The sequence below is a fragment of the Bubalus bubalis genome, chromosome 15 (genome assembly GCF_019923935.1).
Source record: "Bubalus bubalis isolate 160015118507 breed Murrah chromosome 15, NDDB_SH_1, whole genome shotgun sequence".
NCBI lineage: Eukaryota > Metazoa > Chordata > Mammalia > Artiodactyla > Bovidae > Bubalus > Bubalus bubalis.
Window position 1 is genome coordinate 21,071,803 of NC_059171.1, and position 17,037 is coordinate 21,088,839.

At 41.7% G+C, this 17,037-nt stretch overlaps 1 protein-coding gene across 3 annotated transcripts in view; it reads left to right on the plus strand.

The window, feature by feature from the left end:
- FZD6 (frizzled class receptor 6) overlaps nt 1–17,037 on the plus strand; it is a 39,058-nt gene that overhangs the window by 10,613 nt on the left and 11,408 nt on the right. For 2 of the 3 annotated variants that reach the window (XM_025265107.3, XM_025265108.3), the window contains exon 3: nt 16,146–16,342. In XM_025265107.3, coding sequence (XP_025120892.1) covers nt 16,146–16,342 — 197 coding nt within the window. Of the gene's footprint in view, nt 1–16,145; nt 16,343–16,633; nt 16,775–17,037 lie in introns of those variants that run through there. The other variant, XM_025265109.3, reaches the window with a different exon arrangement.

Here is a 17,037-nt window from a genome sequence, read left to right on the forward strand (position 1 = left end):
AAATCTTTTCTGCTAGTCTTCAGGTCATGTTCATCAGTAGATTCTGTGTACATAGCTGTAATTTTGGTGTGCCTGTGGGAGGAGGTGAGCTCAAAGTCTTCCTGCTCCACCATCTTGGCCAAGTTATAAGTTTATTTCTTTTTAATATTTATTTTTATTTGTCTGTTTGGCTCTGTCAGATCTTAGTTTTGGCATGTGGAATCTAGTTTCCTGACCAGGGATCAAACTTGGACCCCCTGTGTTGGGAACACCAAGTGTTAGCTACTGGACCACCAGGGAAGTTCCTCTAAGTAGGCGGGACTTAAGTAACACATTTTACTGAAATTTGTTACTTAATTTTGCTTAAATTTGTTACTTAAATCCCCTTAACTAACAAATTTTAAATTTAAAAATTGACTCTTCAGTGGATGGATTATTTTGCAATGCCAAGAACTTAATATATATTTGTCTAATTTCCAAAGGAAAGCTCATTTGGAGAAATAGTTTAAAATTTATAGTGCTCACTGCTTTGTTGCTGTGGTTATGCTGTACTCAGTCATGTCCAACTCTTTACGACCCAGTGGACTGTAGCCTGCCAGGCTCCTCTGTCCATGGGATTCTCCAGGCAAGAATATTGGAGGAGGCTGCCATTTCCTACTCCAGGGGATTTTCCTGACCCAGGGATCAAACCCATGTCTCCCGTGGATTCTTCACCACTGAGCTACCTAAGTACTTTAAAAGTAATAAGTTTTCTGTTGTGGAAATAATGCACATTTCTGCTTATTATTCTTTTCTTATATCCCAGGCCCTGCTTTGCATTTTTAAAAAAGAAGTTGACTTGCCTGAGATTGGTCACATTCATGATAATAAGTGGCAAAGTTTGCACCACTTGACTATATACTAGTCAATTAACAATCTCAAAGAATTTACTCTAGACTCTTGAAAGTATTTGCTCTGTGAAGTGTTAACGGCTGAGGACCCCTTTAGCTCTTTAGTGAGTCTGTTTCCTAGCTACGGTGCACCACTTTTGTTTCAACCATTTTTTAAACTTCTTCACTGTCTCTGTTTTCATTACTATCACTGGAAATTGGATTTCTTTTGGTGACATATTAAGGTAGGAAATAAAGCTCTTACCACTTCTTGAGTTACTGTGTATGTCACCAGAAGTAGAAAGCACAAATCCTAAGCTCAGAATCAGATGCTTGACAGTCATTTGGCCTTGGTCACTAGTAAAGTGGCTTCTTCCACGTACCAGGGGCTTCAGAAAAGTGACAAATGTTTATATAATCTGCAGTTTTAGTACAAAGGGAGGCAAGGTATAGACAAGACGCTACCACAAGAGCACTCTGCAGAGGCTTAGCTCTATATATTTTATATATTTTTTTAAATAAAAATATTTTTCCTCTTTAGATTCCTCTCTCTTAGCCTTCTAACCCAGAGTTTCTCTTCAGGATCTTACAGCAACAGCAAGCCCAGGTCCATGCTATGGTTCTTTCCATCATCATGTCATTATAGCATGGGGAGCTAGCCAGTGTGTTTTAAGGAAAAGGCATCGTATGGCGGAAGTAGGCATTCTGAGGGTATGAGCAGTGGCTTTCCCTTGTCTTTTAAGTTCTACTCCAGCCACTTGAAGAAAGAATGCTATTGGCTACACCTGATGTCATAAGTAGGTCACCAGATAACACCCAGTTCATGAGCGGTCTTGGGCTGATTATCTCCAGGTGTTCCATAGATGTGCCCCGTGTCTGCCAGGAACCGTTAGTAGAATCAAGGTGGAAGGCTCCTTTTATTTATGTAGGGTTCATATCCTCATTGGGATGTATCTATAGCCTCACCAGCTTTCTGTCCTAAATAAGATGGGCTAGTGTGATGGCCTATGAAACAGTAATATGCTTAGAGTCTCTAGTCTCTGGTCAGATGAAATTAAGGCACAGAGCTGAAGAGCTGATGTTACTCCAAGGCGGTGTTCCTCACCCTCTAGTGTGCATCAGAATCGTCTGTAGGGCTTGTTAAAACACAGATCACTGACCTCATGTCCCGAATCAGTAGATCTGATGCCGGATGGAGAATTTGCCTTTCTAACAAGTTTCCAGGGGCTGCTGCTGCTGCTGCTGCTGCTGCTTCAGGGAGCACTCTGAGAATGCTCTGAGGCAAGTTGGTGAGGACGTGTTGCTCTCCTTGCTAGGGTGAAAGGAAATTCCTTTTGGAGGAAAAAGCATTGGCCAAATTCAAGCTGCATATGTGTTGCCAAGGGTGTACTGATTTGTTGCATTAAAGAGACCACATCTGGAAAACTACCTTATACATTTGATTAAGGTTGCTCAAGACAATATATTAATAACATATCCAGTTAAAATGGACAAATGCCAAGAATTGCTACCCATGAAGATGGGCATTACTTATCTCTGAAAGCCCCATCTGCAGTATTGCTTTTGATTCCCTGCCATGGTACAGGGAGATCTCTAATATTTTTCATTTGGCTACTTCAACCATAAAAATGTTTATCTAGGAAGCCAGTATGGTACTTGGGCAGACTGTGAGTCTTGGGCAGCTTCTAGGGCTGGGAAAGCCAGTGAACATAACTTCCAAGGACAGGAGAGGGGATGAGAGACCTCCAGTTGCCAGGGTCTAGCTCATGGGTCACGTCCTCCCCATTATCTCCTCCAAGAAGATCCCACCAAGCCCCTGTCAAAAATCCACTGATCATCTGACCCCCAAAAGACCAGCTCTGAAGCTATAACATTGAATCCAGAATCAATACATTTGTGTCAGTATGTCTTAGCCCCATCTAAAATTTCGTCCTTTCCTCCATAATCTAGCACCCTCAAACCAATGTAAATGTATAGTGTCTTATAAAAAATATATAATCCTTTTTCCAGATTTAAGTTTGACTTGACCTTTCCAGAGCACAGTGCGTAGAACTCTACCTACAGATGAAGACATTGAAGAATGGTGGGAATGGAGTATGAGGCTATTTATTTTCTTGTTACAAAGTATATCTTTCAGAGGAGTGCCCCAGCAGACAAGGGATGAGGGTCTGCCTTGAGGGCTGTGGGTTCGGAATCCTGCGTGGGTACTCTGAACCTTGTCATGTACCCCTGTGTCACATCTTGAGGTCCCACTCATCACAGTATCCCTCCTTATCACTATATCATTAGATCTCTTCTACGAAAGGGAAGCAAATTTAACTGATATAATTTGGCAACCTGCAGGATCAGTCCGTACCTTTGGTTTTCACCTTCAGCCTTGAGACAGTAAAGTGGTACTGAGGCCAGTGGATGGTCTGTGTGACTGAGCCCAGTTAAGGCCTCTGTATAAACCTTTAAGATTCTGGCGGGCAGGTGCGGAAGTCATCTTGTAACTGCCCGAGACAGGCCTCACGTGTATGTTTTCTTGCTTACTAAAGGTGGCACCTACCAGTCTGGAGTGGCCTTTAATCCTTGTGTTGCACCCCACACCTTGAAACGAGAATTCAGGGGTTCCAGTTCGTCACTTTCTTCCTAAGCTGAACAGTGCCCTTAGAAGCACTCACTTCAGCCCACGGGCCTTGAGTACATGACACCCTTTATACCTTTCTCGGCTTCTCTGGTAGCAGCCACTCAGCCTTGTCTCCACTGGGCACATCATTCTAAGAAGTTCTTTGAATCTGAGTGATTATAAGATAACACAGTTAATTGCTTTTCTGCTACATACCATGGGCTTCCAGATTTCCATCTTTAAACACTAATAGAACGTTCACTCGCTTTTGGCCCCGGTTAGGCCGGAAAACTAGTTCTAGAATTCTTCTCATTTCACTGAGGTTGTTTACAACTCATTCTTTATATCATTGCCATGCTGGCTGGTCGTCTTGGTTGCAAACAATAGAACCCCACTTTGACTAACTGAAGTAGAAAATGGATGGATGTTGGGTGGCTTGTCGGATCGTTGGAGAGGCTGGAGAACCAGAGAGAAGCAAAGAGGAACAACTCACAGTTAAGATCATGCCACAAGATCACCCCGCCACCAGTGCCAGTGGGCACTTCCTGAACCATTGTCCCTGGACACTTATTTTGGCCCCATGGATATTACTGATCCCACTGCAAATGCATCAAGGAATCTGACTGTTCTTTTGTACAAGAATCTCAATACCTGGAAGAATGGCATAGCTTAGATTTCGTGTCTGTATTTTTGTTGTCAGGTTGCATCCATCCTTAAGTTTGCACAGCATTCCACCTACTTTGGGATTCCCCAGAATTGTACTTCTGGGCAGATGGAAATGAAAATGTTCACGCTAGAGCTCGGTGCAGACAGAGTTAGTTAACTGACAAGGAGAAATGTTCATCGTAGTACCAACAGTTGCTTTGAAATGTATGTCTACCTCTGCTATTCACGTCTTTGTCAGCTTCTTCATAGACTTTTTGAGACGCAGAGTGTCCTTAGAGGCCATCCTGGAGTTCGTCACATTTATTTTCCTGATGAATGTTCTGAGACTCAAAGACAGAAAATTTCCTGCCAAAGGTGACACCAATAGTTAATGGCAGAGCTGGGACCATAACTACAGCGCTGGCGTTATTTCCAGCAAAGAATTAGATAAGATCCTGCCATGCTAAATACTAGTTAAACAACATGATGATATTCTGAGTACAAGGTTAAGGACACAGGAAACATCACAGTGAGTCTTGTTAGTCTTTCTGTCTCAGTCAAGTTTGGTTTCTGAGAATGAAACCCAGGACATTTTATGGAAGAACATAGATGATTTCTATCAAGAATTTTATTTAAAAGATGAGGGAAATATGCTTCTGTGTTTTACAACCATTTGGGATGAGTTCATTAACGGGCTGACTACCCATTATTTAAAGTGCTATTATGTGTTATAAAATTACATGTTCCAGAATTACCAGCTTCAGGAGGTGCATGTATCATCCAGAATATGATAAACATAGTTTAAGGTTTTATTGTCTTTGAGTAATGTGTCCTGTGAACATTGGTTTTGTTTTATGTTAGACAACTCAGCCCTCTTTTGATATCCTTCTTCACCTCCACTCACATTGGCATTCCTGCCCGTGTTGTGCTTTGGGGAAGAGTAGTTTTCAGGGAGAGCTCGGTGGCAGCTTAGCATCAGGGTTACAGAGGACAAATCTGGAGTCGTATGGACCCAGGTTCCTGTCCTGGTTGCCGCTTACTACTTATTGACTCTATAAAAGGTGCTCTTGGAGTCTCTGTTTCCCCATCTATGAGGTGGAAATAAGAATGTCCCTCTCACAGACTTGCTGTGAAAAGACCTGGTATATGAAAAAGCACAGTGCCTGGTTTATGGTAGGTGCTGAATGAATCAAAGCTCTCATTTACTATAAGTAACATTAGCTCAGGGATAAGGCCCTTAAAGTCTAATTCAGACTGGTTGTGGGGATTGCAATAACAATTTCCATAAGAATTGGATTCCATGTTCTCACTTGTAGTCTGAGGGTTTGGATTAGGTTGGTGCTTTTCAGACGTGGTCTCTGGAGGTGCTCTGAGGTTACTGGAGGGAAAGGGGAACAGTGAGAGGTGTCTCAGAGGGAGGGCTTCCTGTTCAGCCAGTGCAGCTGTGCTTTTATTTACTGAATGTTTTACGCCTCTTTGTACCTCTTACTTAAAGAAACTATTCCTTGGCAAAATGCACACATACATACACACGTTTTAAAAACAAAGTCCCTCCCAGGTCTAAAATTCTAAACAGCTATTAGCTTGTAACGGAGCGTGAACATTAGTAGTCCACACTGGATCGGATCTGAAGACATGCTTTGTTTGTCCTGTACATTATTTTACATGTTCACATTAAGTTTTATTTTTATTTGGAGACTTCTCATACAAATCCAGATTCTGTTTTCTTATGAAAACTTGAAATACCAGAGAGTTCTGTGTTCCCACTCCCTGATAACAGTCCACCAGAAATGAGTAGCAGCTGCTACTGAGTGTCTTGAGTTGTCAACATCTTAACATCTTAAAGGTGTCTTGAGTTGTCAACATCTGATTTATCCCTGTGGATTGCATAAACAACAGCATTACTGGATTAACCAATGTTGACACTGTAGAAGGATTAGACAGAGGATGTGACTTGCCTTATATGCCCCATAAGAAAATTGTTTTAATGTAGCAAAAGGTACATGTGTTAGTTTCATTTTGTCCACCCAGGACAATAATAGTTCTAAAGTGCTGACCCTCAATTTATTTATAGCTGTTAGGTTAGAAGACTTAAACACAGTGTGTTTTAATTCTTTCCATCATAAGACTCAATTTCCAGAGACTCAGAATTTGTAGGAACTAGGCTGTCTTGGGACAGCAAATAAAGAGGTAAATGCTAGCAGTTGCTCACGCCTCCCCTGTTGCACCCCAGTCCCAGAAGAGGATACCCACACAAGCTGGGCATTCTCCCCCTCAGGACAGAGAAAATGGAAAAAGTACTGTACTGTTTGCTCTCCAGCTAGCTCCTGTTAGGTTATTTAGGTTTCAGGATCATTCAAATAAGTATCAAATTCAGCATCATTCAAATAAGGGAGATGCAGTGTATCTTCCTTATTTCCCTCATGGCTCAGTTGGTAAAGAATCCGTTTGCAATGCAGAAGACCCCAGTTTGATTCCTGGGTGGGGAAGATCTGCTGGAGAAGGGATAGGCTACCCACTCAAGTATTCTTGGGCTTCCCTTTTGGCTCAGCTGGTAAAGAATCCGCCTGCAATGCAGGAGACCTCGGTTTGATCCCTGGGTTGGGAAAATCCCCTGGAGAAGAGAAAGGCTACCCACTCCAGTATTCTGGCCTGGAGAATTCCATGAACTATACTGTCCATGGGGTCGCAAAAGGTTGTACACGACTGAGCAACTTTCACTTTCAGTGTATAATCATGGCAGCCCTCTCTTTGCTCAGTCACTTGCCCCATCAGGGCAAGATGAACTCTGCACTGGTCCAAAGTCCTCCACAGCTCTTGTCCTCTAATAGTTGGGCATGCCTTTAAACCAGACTTGTTAATTGCAATGTACTCCTTGGAAGGAAAGTTATGACCAACCTAGATAGCATATTGAAAAGCAGAGACATTACTTTGCCAACAAAGGTCTGTCTAGTTAAGGCTATGGTTTTTCCAGTGGTCATGTATGAAAGTGAGGGTTGGACCATAAAGAAGGCTGAGAGTCGAAGAATTGATGCTTTTGAACTGTGGTGTTGGAGAAGACTCTTGAGAGTCCCTTGGACTGCGAGGAGGTCCAACCAGTCCATCCTAAAGGAGATCAGTCCTGGGTGTTCATTGAAAGGACTGATGCTGAAGCTGAAACTCCAATACTTTGGCCACCTGATGCGAAGAGCTGACTCACTGGAAAAGACCCTGATGCTGGGAGGGATTGGGGGCAGGAGGAGAAGGGGACGACAGAGGATGAGATGGTTGGCTGGCATCACCGACTCGATGCACATGGGTTTGGGTGGACTCCGGGAGTTGGTGATGGACAGGAAGGCCTGGCGTGCTGCAGTTCATGGGGTTGCAAAGAGTTGGACACAACTGAGCAACTGAACTGAACTGAATCACATCTCATATTTACTAATTTTTTTGTCTACTTGGTCTTTCATTTACTAAGAATTATGCATTGAAATTTCCCATTGTGATCATGGAATTATCCACTTCTCCTTGTAGATTTGTTGTTTTGCATTTTATATATTTTGTGCCATTTATTAGGTTAATGCAGCGCTCAGCAGTGTATTTTAAAGTTTATCTGTTGCAGTTTGTCTGGAATCTGAATGTTTTGTAGCCAGAGATGTTTAATTGGTCACAGTGCTGAAAGTAGAAGTCTTCATTCTCCTTTTTATTTTTCAGAGATGTCTCAGTGTTCATAGTTCAATGTTCATAGTTCACTGATGTGACCCTTTCCCTATTTTTTGTGTAGCTGTAGATTTTCTATAGATTTTCTTTTTTATCTTTAAACATTTTCTCACATTTCAGTGGCATTTGGAAAGAAAGAATATATTATATAAGATCAGTGCATTCCCCCTTGATTCAGATTTTTCATCTTACTCTACATGTTCTCTTTGGATAATTTCATTCAATAGTTTTAGTTACCATTTTTATAATGATGACTTGCAAATCTGTAACCTTAACCTAATCTCTTACCTGAAGATCTCTTTTTATTTAACTTCCTGTTAGTAGATATAGACACTCACATGTCCCATGGGCAGTTCTTACTGTCCATCAACAGGAATATGGATAAGCAAATTTTGATATAGCCATACAATAGAGTGTGTTAGTCTCTCAGTCATGTCCAATTCTTTGCAATCCTTTGAACTGTAGCCTGCCAGGCTCCTCTATCCATGGAACTTTCCAGACAAGAATACTGGAATGAGTTGCCATTCCCTTTTCCAGGAGAACTTTCAGACACAGGGATCAAACTCAGTTCTCCTGCATTGCAGGCAGATTCTTTACCATCAGGAAGCCCAGTACAGTAGAGAACTACTCGGCAGTTGTAAAGAATGAAGTGTTGATGTACAGAACAACATGGATGAATCTCAAAATGATGCTAAGTGAGAGAAGCCAGACAAAAAAGAATACATACTGTATGATTCCCTCTATGTAAAATTCTAGAAAAATACCACTATATAGCGATAGAACACAGATCAGTGATTGCCAGGGAAGGTTATGGGTAGGAGAGGGGGTGTTGATGAGAGAGGGGATGGGAGGGAGGGATTACCAATAGGCAAGAGGAAACTTCTGGTGGTGATGGATAAATTGGTACCTTGATTATGGCAATGATTTTAAAACCTATCAAAGAATGCACTTTATGCATGTTCAGTTTATCATACATCAATTATACCTGAATAAAGCTGGGGAAAAAACCCTCAGAATTAAGGACTTATAACAGGAAAACAACAATCCTTGCCCACTATTCTCTATCTCCACCCAATCCTCCTCCCTCGTGGCAGGTACTTTGAACTCTTTTGGGTATTCCCCTGCTACGTAGGCCATATTCTACCTAATATGCTTAGTTTGTTATTTATTGATTAATCAGTTCACAACTTCAGGCAGTATCTGTTCAGTCTTTCCTCCATTATGGTAGTTGATAATTTATTTATCTTATTCTTCTACTTTTATTTCTCTCAACCTAATACAGTATGTTGCACTGCTGAATCAAGCAATATACTTTGATTACATTTACTTCTGTAATACCTGTGCCCCCGCCCCCACCCCGCAGTTAATGCAGCGTTTGCATCTTTCCCCATTTGCTTTGTTTCCTGTGTACCTATGGCTGATTTTTTTCAGATGTTCCAGCAGGCCTGTTAGACATATAGCAGTAATTATCCCAGATGCTCAGAATATCATATAATCTGTCAGTTCCAGTCCCCCACTTCCAGCCCCTTGGAGATCTTCCTCCTTCGCTGTCTGTCTGTCCTCTTATCAGTACACTCTGGCTGCTTGGTTTAGATTCTCAGCTGTTTTTCTGTGGCTTCCTCTTGCCATTCTTAGTGTTGGGTCAACTAATTCCCGAGTCCCATGTCATTTTCCTTCCTAATTTACTCATATACTCCTTCAGTTGGTTTTAGGAATACTATATCCTCTAGTTGCTTCCTTAAAAGGCATATTTGAAAGTTAAAAATTTGCTTCCTCGCAGGGCCCAAAAGGTCATTATTTTACTGTCACCTAAATGTTTGGTTGGGTGTAGGATTCTAGATTGAAAGTAATGCTCCTTCAGAATTTTATGAATTATTTCTGCATTGTCTTCTAACATCTGATATTATCAAATATTCAGAATATTTGATATTCTGGAAATATTTATGATCTTTTCTTCATCTTGGTGGTTTGAAATTTTTTGACATGCCTTGTCATTGTTCATTCATTGCTCTGGATAGTTATCACTTATTCAATAAATATTTATAGATAAATCACTCTGCTGCTGCTGCTAAGTCACTTCAGTTGTGTCCGACTCTGTGTGACCCCATAGACGGCAGCCCACCAGGCTCCCACGTCCCTGGGATTCTCCAGGCAAGAATACTGGAGTGGGTTGCCATTTCCTTCTCCAATGCATGAAAGTGAAAAGTGAAAGTGAAGTCGCTCAGTCGTGTCTGACACTTCGCAACCCCATGGACTGCAGCCCACCAGGCTCCTCCATACATGGGATTTTCCAGGCAAGAGTACTGGAGTGGGTTGCCATTGCTCTACACTCACACAAATGGTTCTAGGCACTGTGGATACAGCAGTAAAAAAACAGACGAAATCCCTTCCTTTTGTGAAATTTACCTTCTGACAGTGAAGGGAGAAATAAACTAGAGAATATATCAGTTCAGTTGCTCAGTCATGTCCAACTCTTTCCAGTGCCATGGACTGCAGTATGCCAGGCCTCCCTGTCCATCACCAGCTCTTGGAGCTTGCTCAGACTCATGTCCATCGAGTTGGTAATGCCATCCAACCATCTCATCCTCTGTTGTCCCCTTCTCCTCCTGCCTTTAATCTTTCCCAGCATCGGGATCTTTTCCAATGAGTTGGCTCTTCACATCAGGTGGCCAAAGTATTGGCATTTCAGCTTTAGCATCAGTCCTTCCAATGAATATTCAGGACTGATTTCCTTTAGGATTGACTGGTTTCATCTTCTTGCAGTCCAAGGGACTCTCAAGAGTCTTCTCCAGCACCACAGTTCAAAAGCATCAATTCTTTGGCTCTCAGCCTTCTTTATAGTCCAACCGTCACGTTTATACATGACTACTGGAAAAGCCATAGCTTTGACTAGACAGACCTTTGTCAGCAAAATAATGTTTCTGCTTTTTAATACGCTGTCTAAGTTGGTCATAGCTTTTCTTCCAGGGAGCAAGTGTCTTTTAATTTCATGGCTGCAGTCACCATCTGCAGTGATTTTGGAGCCCAAAAATAAACTAGAGAATATATAAAACTGGTAATATAATGAGATGTCTAATAATGATAAGGACTATAAAGAAATATAAAACATAGTAACGAACCAGAGAAAGACAGTATAATTTTTATGTAGGGCTGGCAGGGTATGCCTCTCTGAGGTAACAGTTGAGCCAAGACACAAGCTGTGTGACTACCTGGAGGAAAAGTGTTGCAGATGAAGGGAAAAGCAAATGCAGGATCCTGACATATACATGGAATGCCAAAAGGCAGAAAGCCAGTCTGGTGGCAGTGGAGTAAGAGAAAGAGTTAGAAGATTTGAAACTGGAGACATAGCCAAAGGTCAGGGAACTTAAGGCCTTATAGGACTTAATAAGGACTTTGAAATTTTTTTCCTTTGGGGTCTTTTGGACAAGGATAAATTTGCATTTTAAAGAATCAGAGAAATTGACTGTAAGATTAGCAAGAGTGGTAAGTAGTGAGACCTGTTGTTGTTTAACTCTTTTGCAACCCCATGGATTAGCACGCCAGGCTCCTCTGTCCCTCATATTTACCAGGCAAGAATACTGGAGTGGGTAGCCATTCCCTTCCTTCTCCGGGGATCTTCATGATGCAGTGATCGAACCCTCCTCTCCGAGACTCCTTCTTTAGAAGCTTGTTCTTTACCACTGAGCCACCAGGGAAGCCCAGTGAGATCTGTTAGGACTATTTCAGTAGTCTAGGTGAAATATATACTGGCTTAGATGTAGTAACTTAATAACAGTGAGTCCATATAGTCAAAGCTATGGTTTTTACAGTAGTAATGTGAGAGCTGGACCATAAAGAAGGCTGAGCGCCGAAGAATTGATGCCTTCGAATTGTGATGCTGGAGAAGACTCTTGAGAGTCCCTTGGATTGCAAGGAGATGAAACCAGTCAATCCTAAAGGAAATCAGTCCTAAATATTCTTTGGAAGGACTAATGCTGCAAGAATTGATGCTTTTGAACTGTGGTGTTGGAGAAGACTCTTGAGAGTCCCTTGGACTGCAAGGAGATCCAACCAGTCCATTCTGAAGGAGATCGGCCCTGGGATTTCTTTGGAGGGAATGATGCTGAAGCTGGAACTCCAGTATTTTGGCCACCTCATGTGAAGAATTGACTCATTGGAAAAGACTCTGATGCTGGGAGGGATTGGGGGCAGGAGGAGAAGGGGACAACAGAGGATGAGATGGCTGGATGGCATCACTGACTCGATGGACATGAGTCTGGATGAACTCCAGGAGTTGGTGATGGACAGGGGGAGGCCTGGCGTGCTGCGATTCATGGGGTCGCAAAGAGTTGGACACGACTGAGCGACTGAACTGAACTGAACTGAATGCTGAAACTGAAACGCCAATACTTTGGCCACCTGATACAAAGAGCTGACTCATTGGAAGAGACCCTGATGCTGGGAAAGATTGAAGGCAGAAGGAGAAGGGGACAGAAGAGGATGAGATGGTTGGATGGCATCACTGATTCAATGGACATGAGTTTGAGCAAGCTCCGGGAGATGGTGAAGGACAGGGAGACCTGGCATGCTGCAGTCCATGGGGGTTGCAAATAGTCAGACATGACTGAGTGATTGAACAACAGCAACAATAAATGGTCACATGTGAGATATATTTTGAAGGGAGAGCCGATGGATTTGCTGATGGATTGGCTATGGAGTGAGAAAAGGAGAGGACTAGAGGATGAATCTTTATAATTTTTTTAAATATAAATTTATTTATTTTAATTGGAGGATGAATCTTTAGATTCTTGGCCTGAGTAACTTGGCGAATGGTGGCACCAGCTCACTGAGATGGGGAGACTAAGGCAGTGTTTGGCGGATAGGGCTCAGTGGGTTTGAGTTGTGTTTTCAACGTGTTAGGTTTGAGATGCATGTTGACATCCAAGTGGAGCTGTCCACAAGGCAAATGGTCATTCAAGTCTAGGATTCACAGGCAAGATAGAGGCCAGAAATTGTGAATCTTTCATGGAGAGATGGTGTTTAATACCATGATTCTGGATTTGTTTCTCCTGAGGAGTTGAGTATACAGAGAGTAGACAGAGGTCTGAGGAGTGAGCCCTGGAGTACTTCAATATTTCCAGTTGGGAAATGGAAGAAATCAGAAGAGGAATGGAAGAAATCAGAAGAATGAGATCCATAGAAATTCAGGAAAATTCGTATTCTAGAAGTCAGTTGAAAAAAGTATCTCAGGAGGAGGGCAGGATCTACTGTGTCAAATGTTAAAGAGTTGAGTAGAATGAGGACTCAGAATTGACCATTGGATTTGACAATTTGAAGCTTATTGGTAACTCTGACAAGCAGTTTCACTAAAGTATGCAGACAAAACCAGATTGGAGAGTGGGCTCGAAAGGAAATGGAAAAGCAGAATTGAAGAAAGTGGGTAAAGGTAACTATTTTCAGGTTTTGTTTTTTTTTTATTAAGAGGAAGAAAAAAATGAAATGATACCTGAGTTGGAGTGGGAGTATGGAGTCAAGGAAAGATTTTTTTTTTATGGTTAGAGATAATAGAGTAAGTTTGTATGATGGAATCACTGTAACAGAGGGGGGAAATTATTGCAAGAATAGGAGACCATTACCGGAGGAAAGTCCTTGATTAGAAAAGTGGGAAGGGATCCAGTGTACAAATGCAAGACTTGGTTATGAGTTCAAGCCATTCAACCATTGAAATAGTAGAAGAAAGAGAATATGGATAAAGTAGGTTAGGTTTGGTACCTTTAGTGAGAGGTTAAGGAAATTATCTTCTGATTATTTCTGACTTTTCAGTGAACTAGGAATAAAGTCATCACCTGAGAAGAGAATGTAGAAGAGTTAGTTGACTGACATTTTAGCCCAGACATGTTTTAGTGGCAGGATTGCAATGTGCTGCCAACCTTTCCAATGTGGAAACTGGCATATCCTTCTGTTCTGAAAAATATTCTTAATTTCTTTATTTGATTGTCACCCCCACTCCCAGCTTCCTTGTTTATTTCCGTAAGTCCTTTAGTCAGGAGTTGGACGTGTGGACTGGTACTCCTGTGGGGCCTCTTCTTTCAGCTTTATATTCTAGTGCTTCTATAGAGTTTTAAATTTAAGCTATCTTATTTTTAAATTTTCCTTACCATCTTATTCTTTTTAATGGAAGCAGTAGCTTCTCATTTAACTTATTAAGGTTTATGTTTGTTTTGTGTTTTGTTGTCTTCTATTCCCTGGATAATCTGTTTCCTCCACATTTCATTTTGTCTGCTTGCTTATTTTAGTTTCTGTCTTTCGTGGTGTTTTCTTCAGATGCCTGACTGCCCAGATGCTTGGCTGCCCGGTATGTTTGTGTGGGGCACTGAAAAGCTCTATGTGAGTGAATGGGCCTTGTTACTGGTGGGCTTCCTAGTAAGGTGAGCTCGAGGTCAACTAGCTTTTGCATTGTCAGTGTGTAGAGGTCTTTTCTCCAAAGCTGTTGGGTTTCTTCCAAACTTTGGGGATGGTAGGTATCTGCCCGTTTGCTGGCCTTTGGGAAACAGAGCAGGAGAAGGCGAGGGCTTCCTGTTTCCACTGGCAGCCTGTTCCTCAGTCCCTCCCTTCACTGTGGATCATGCTTTTGCCCTGTTCTGTGCCTGATACCCAAGTGCCGAACGTCTAGTTCCATCTCTTCTGGAAACAACTTTGGTAGGATGCAGTGGTCATCTGGCTGCCTGGGTAGGGGCAGGGGGTGACATAGTGAGGAACTAATGTGTAAACGTTCATCCAGTTGTAGCCTTTTATGCTACTCTGTGCTTCAAAAAACTGAGACTCTCAGATTCTTTAGGGCAAAGGAATCAGCTCATTCTCATATGAATCCCTCCACTCCAGCTTTGTCCCATTAAGTCACTTACCGCTCCTCTAGTGGCTTTCTGTCGCTCAACATTTGGGGCTTTCTTTTTTGTTGTTTTGTTTCATTTTTGTTCTTTGGAGAACTCTGATATGCTAAGGTAGTTTCTCTTGTTTGCTTACTAATGGATCTGTCCTATTAATAAGGAAGCAGGGAGCAGGGAAAGGAGATAAACATGTGTGCTCTGTCTACCGTGTTTTTCCAGAACCTATCCACACTCCCTAAAGGGTAATAGTCACAACAACTAACATTTATTGAGTACTTTATGCCAGACTCTGTTCTAAGCGCCTTACATTTATTAACTTTGTATTCATAACAATCTTGTGTGTGTGTGTGTTTGTGTGTTAGTCACTCAGTCGTGCCCACCTCTTTGCCATCCCACAGACTGTAGCCCACCAGGTTCCTCTGTCTGTGGAATTCTCCAGGCAAGAATACTGGAGTGGGTTGCCATTCCCTTCTCCAGGGGATCTTCCCGACCCAGGAATTGAACCCAGGTCTTCTGCATTGCAGGCAGATGCTTTACCATCTGAGCCACTAGGTTGAATATTGAGTATGTAACTATATGCTCAACACTGTTCTAAGCACTTTACATTTATTAACCTTGTATTCATAACAATCTTGTGAGACAAGTACTATTATTATTGCCATTTTACAAATGAAGAAACTAAGGCACAGTGAATTTAAGTTACCTGCCAGAGTTATAAAACTAGTAAATGTGGAGCTAGCATTCAAACACAGCTGTCAGACTGTAGACATCTCCTGCTTAAAATTCTCCTAGTATCCCACTCCTTCTTTTATAATCCAAGCAATTTAGCATGTCATCTGTGCTCTCTGTGATCAGGTCAAGGAATCTCTTCTTCAGTCTCATCTCTGTCTACTCCATCCTTGACTTCAAGTCTTTGACCTTGTATTCTAGTCATACTGAACTTCTTTCCCTGAATCCACCATATTCTTAAGATCCTCATGCCATTTTTCATGCTGTTCCCTCCACCCCAAGCATTCCTTTATTCTCCAGTATGCTCAGTATAGTGATAGGATATTTTAAGATATACTTGCATGCATGCCCAGTCATGTCTGACTCTTGGCAGCCCCATGGACTATCACTCACCAGGCTCCTCTGTGCATGCAATTTTCCATTTAAGACTACTGGAGTGGGTTGCCATTTCCTCCTCCAGGGAGCATATACTTATAAATTGAATATTTGTATAATTTATTTCATCTACCAATCAACTCATACTTTTTATTTAATTCTAATGTCTGCTTCAAAAATGCATAATTGTATAAATTAATATTCCACTGTGTATGAAGGGTTCTTATGTCCAATTAAACACTTATCTCCTCAGACCTGATTGTATTGAGAGTGAGATTTAAAATTCTTTTGGAGTCTAAGTGAAAAAGTATATGCTAAAAAATTTATTTGTTGTATTAAAATGTTTTCTAACCTTCTCTTATTTTTTTTTAATAGATTTTTCTTCCTCTTGCAAATCTGGAATGTTCACCAAATGTTGAAACTTTCCTTTGCAAAGCTTTTGTACCAACCTGCACTGAGCAAATTCATGTGGTTCCACCCTGTCGGAAATTTTGTGAGAAAGTGTATTCTGACTGCAAGAAATTAATGGACACTTTTGGGATCCGATGGCCTGAGGAACTTGAATGTGATAGGTAAATTATGTTTTCAGCTGAAAGCTACTAATGATATTTTCATATTGGTATTAATTTTCAAGAATGTTAGTGACAAGCTTTCATTATTTGTCAATGACTGTTTATTGCACACTTAATATATGTTGCTGCTGCTGCTGCTAAGTCGCTCCAGTCGTGTCTGACTCTGTGCAACCCCATGGATGGCAGCCCACCAGGCTCCCCTGTCCCTGGGATTCTCCAGGCAAGAACACTGGAGTGGGTTGCCATTTCCTTCTCCAATGCATGAAAGTGAAAAGTGAAAGTGAAGTCACTCAGTCGTGTCTGCTCCCAGGGACCTCATGGACTGCAGCCCACCAGGCTCCTCCACCCATGGGATTTTCCAGGCAAGAGTACTGGAATGAGTTGCCATTGTAATATATGTTAGGCACTTGTATATCAGCACTGTGCACCATGGTGAGCAAAACCAGACTTGGTTCTTGTTTTTAGAGAACTTACAGTGGGGTGGGAGGAATAGAGAGTAATCAAATAAGCATAAAAGTAAATGCACAATTACACCTGTGCTAATACAGTGAGTGAGGGTGCAAAGATCTTTGAGAATGAACGAAGATGCCTTTGCTCTAAACTTGGGGGAAGCGGGCATTATTATCAACTCATGGACCTTTCTGCTTATGTCTTGATTAATTACTTTTATCTGCTAATCTTTAGACATTGGAAGC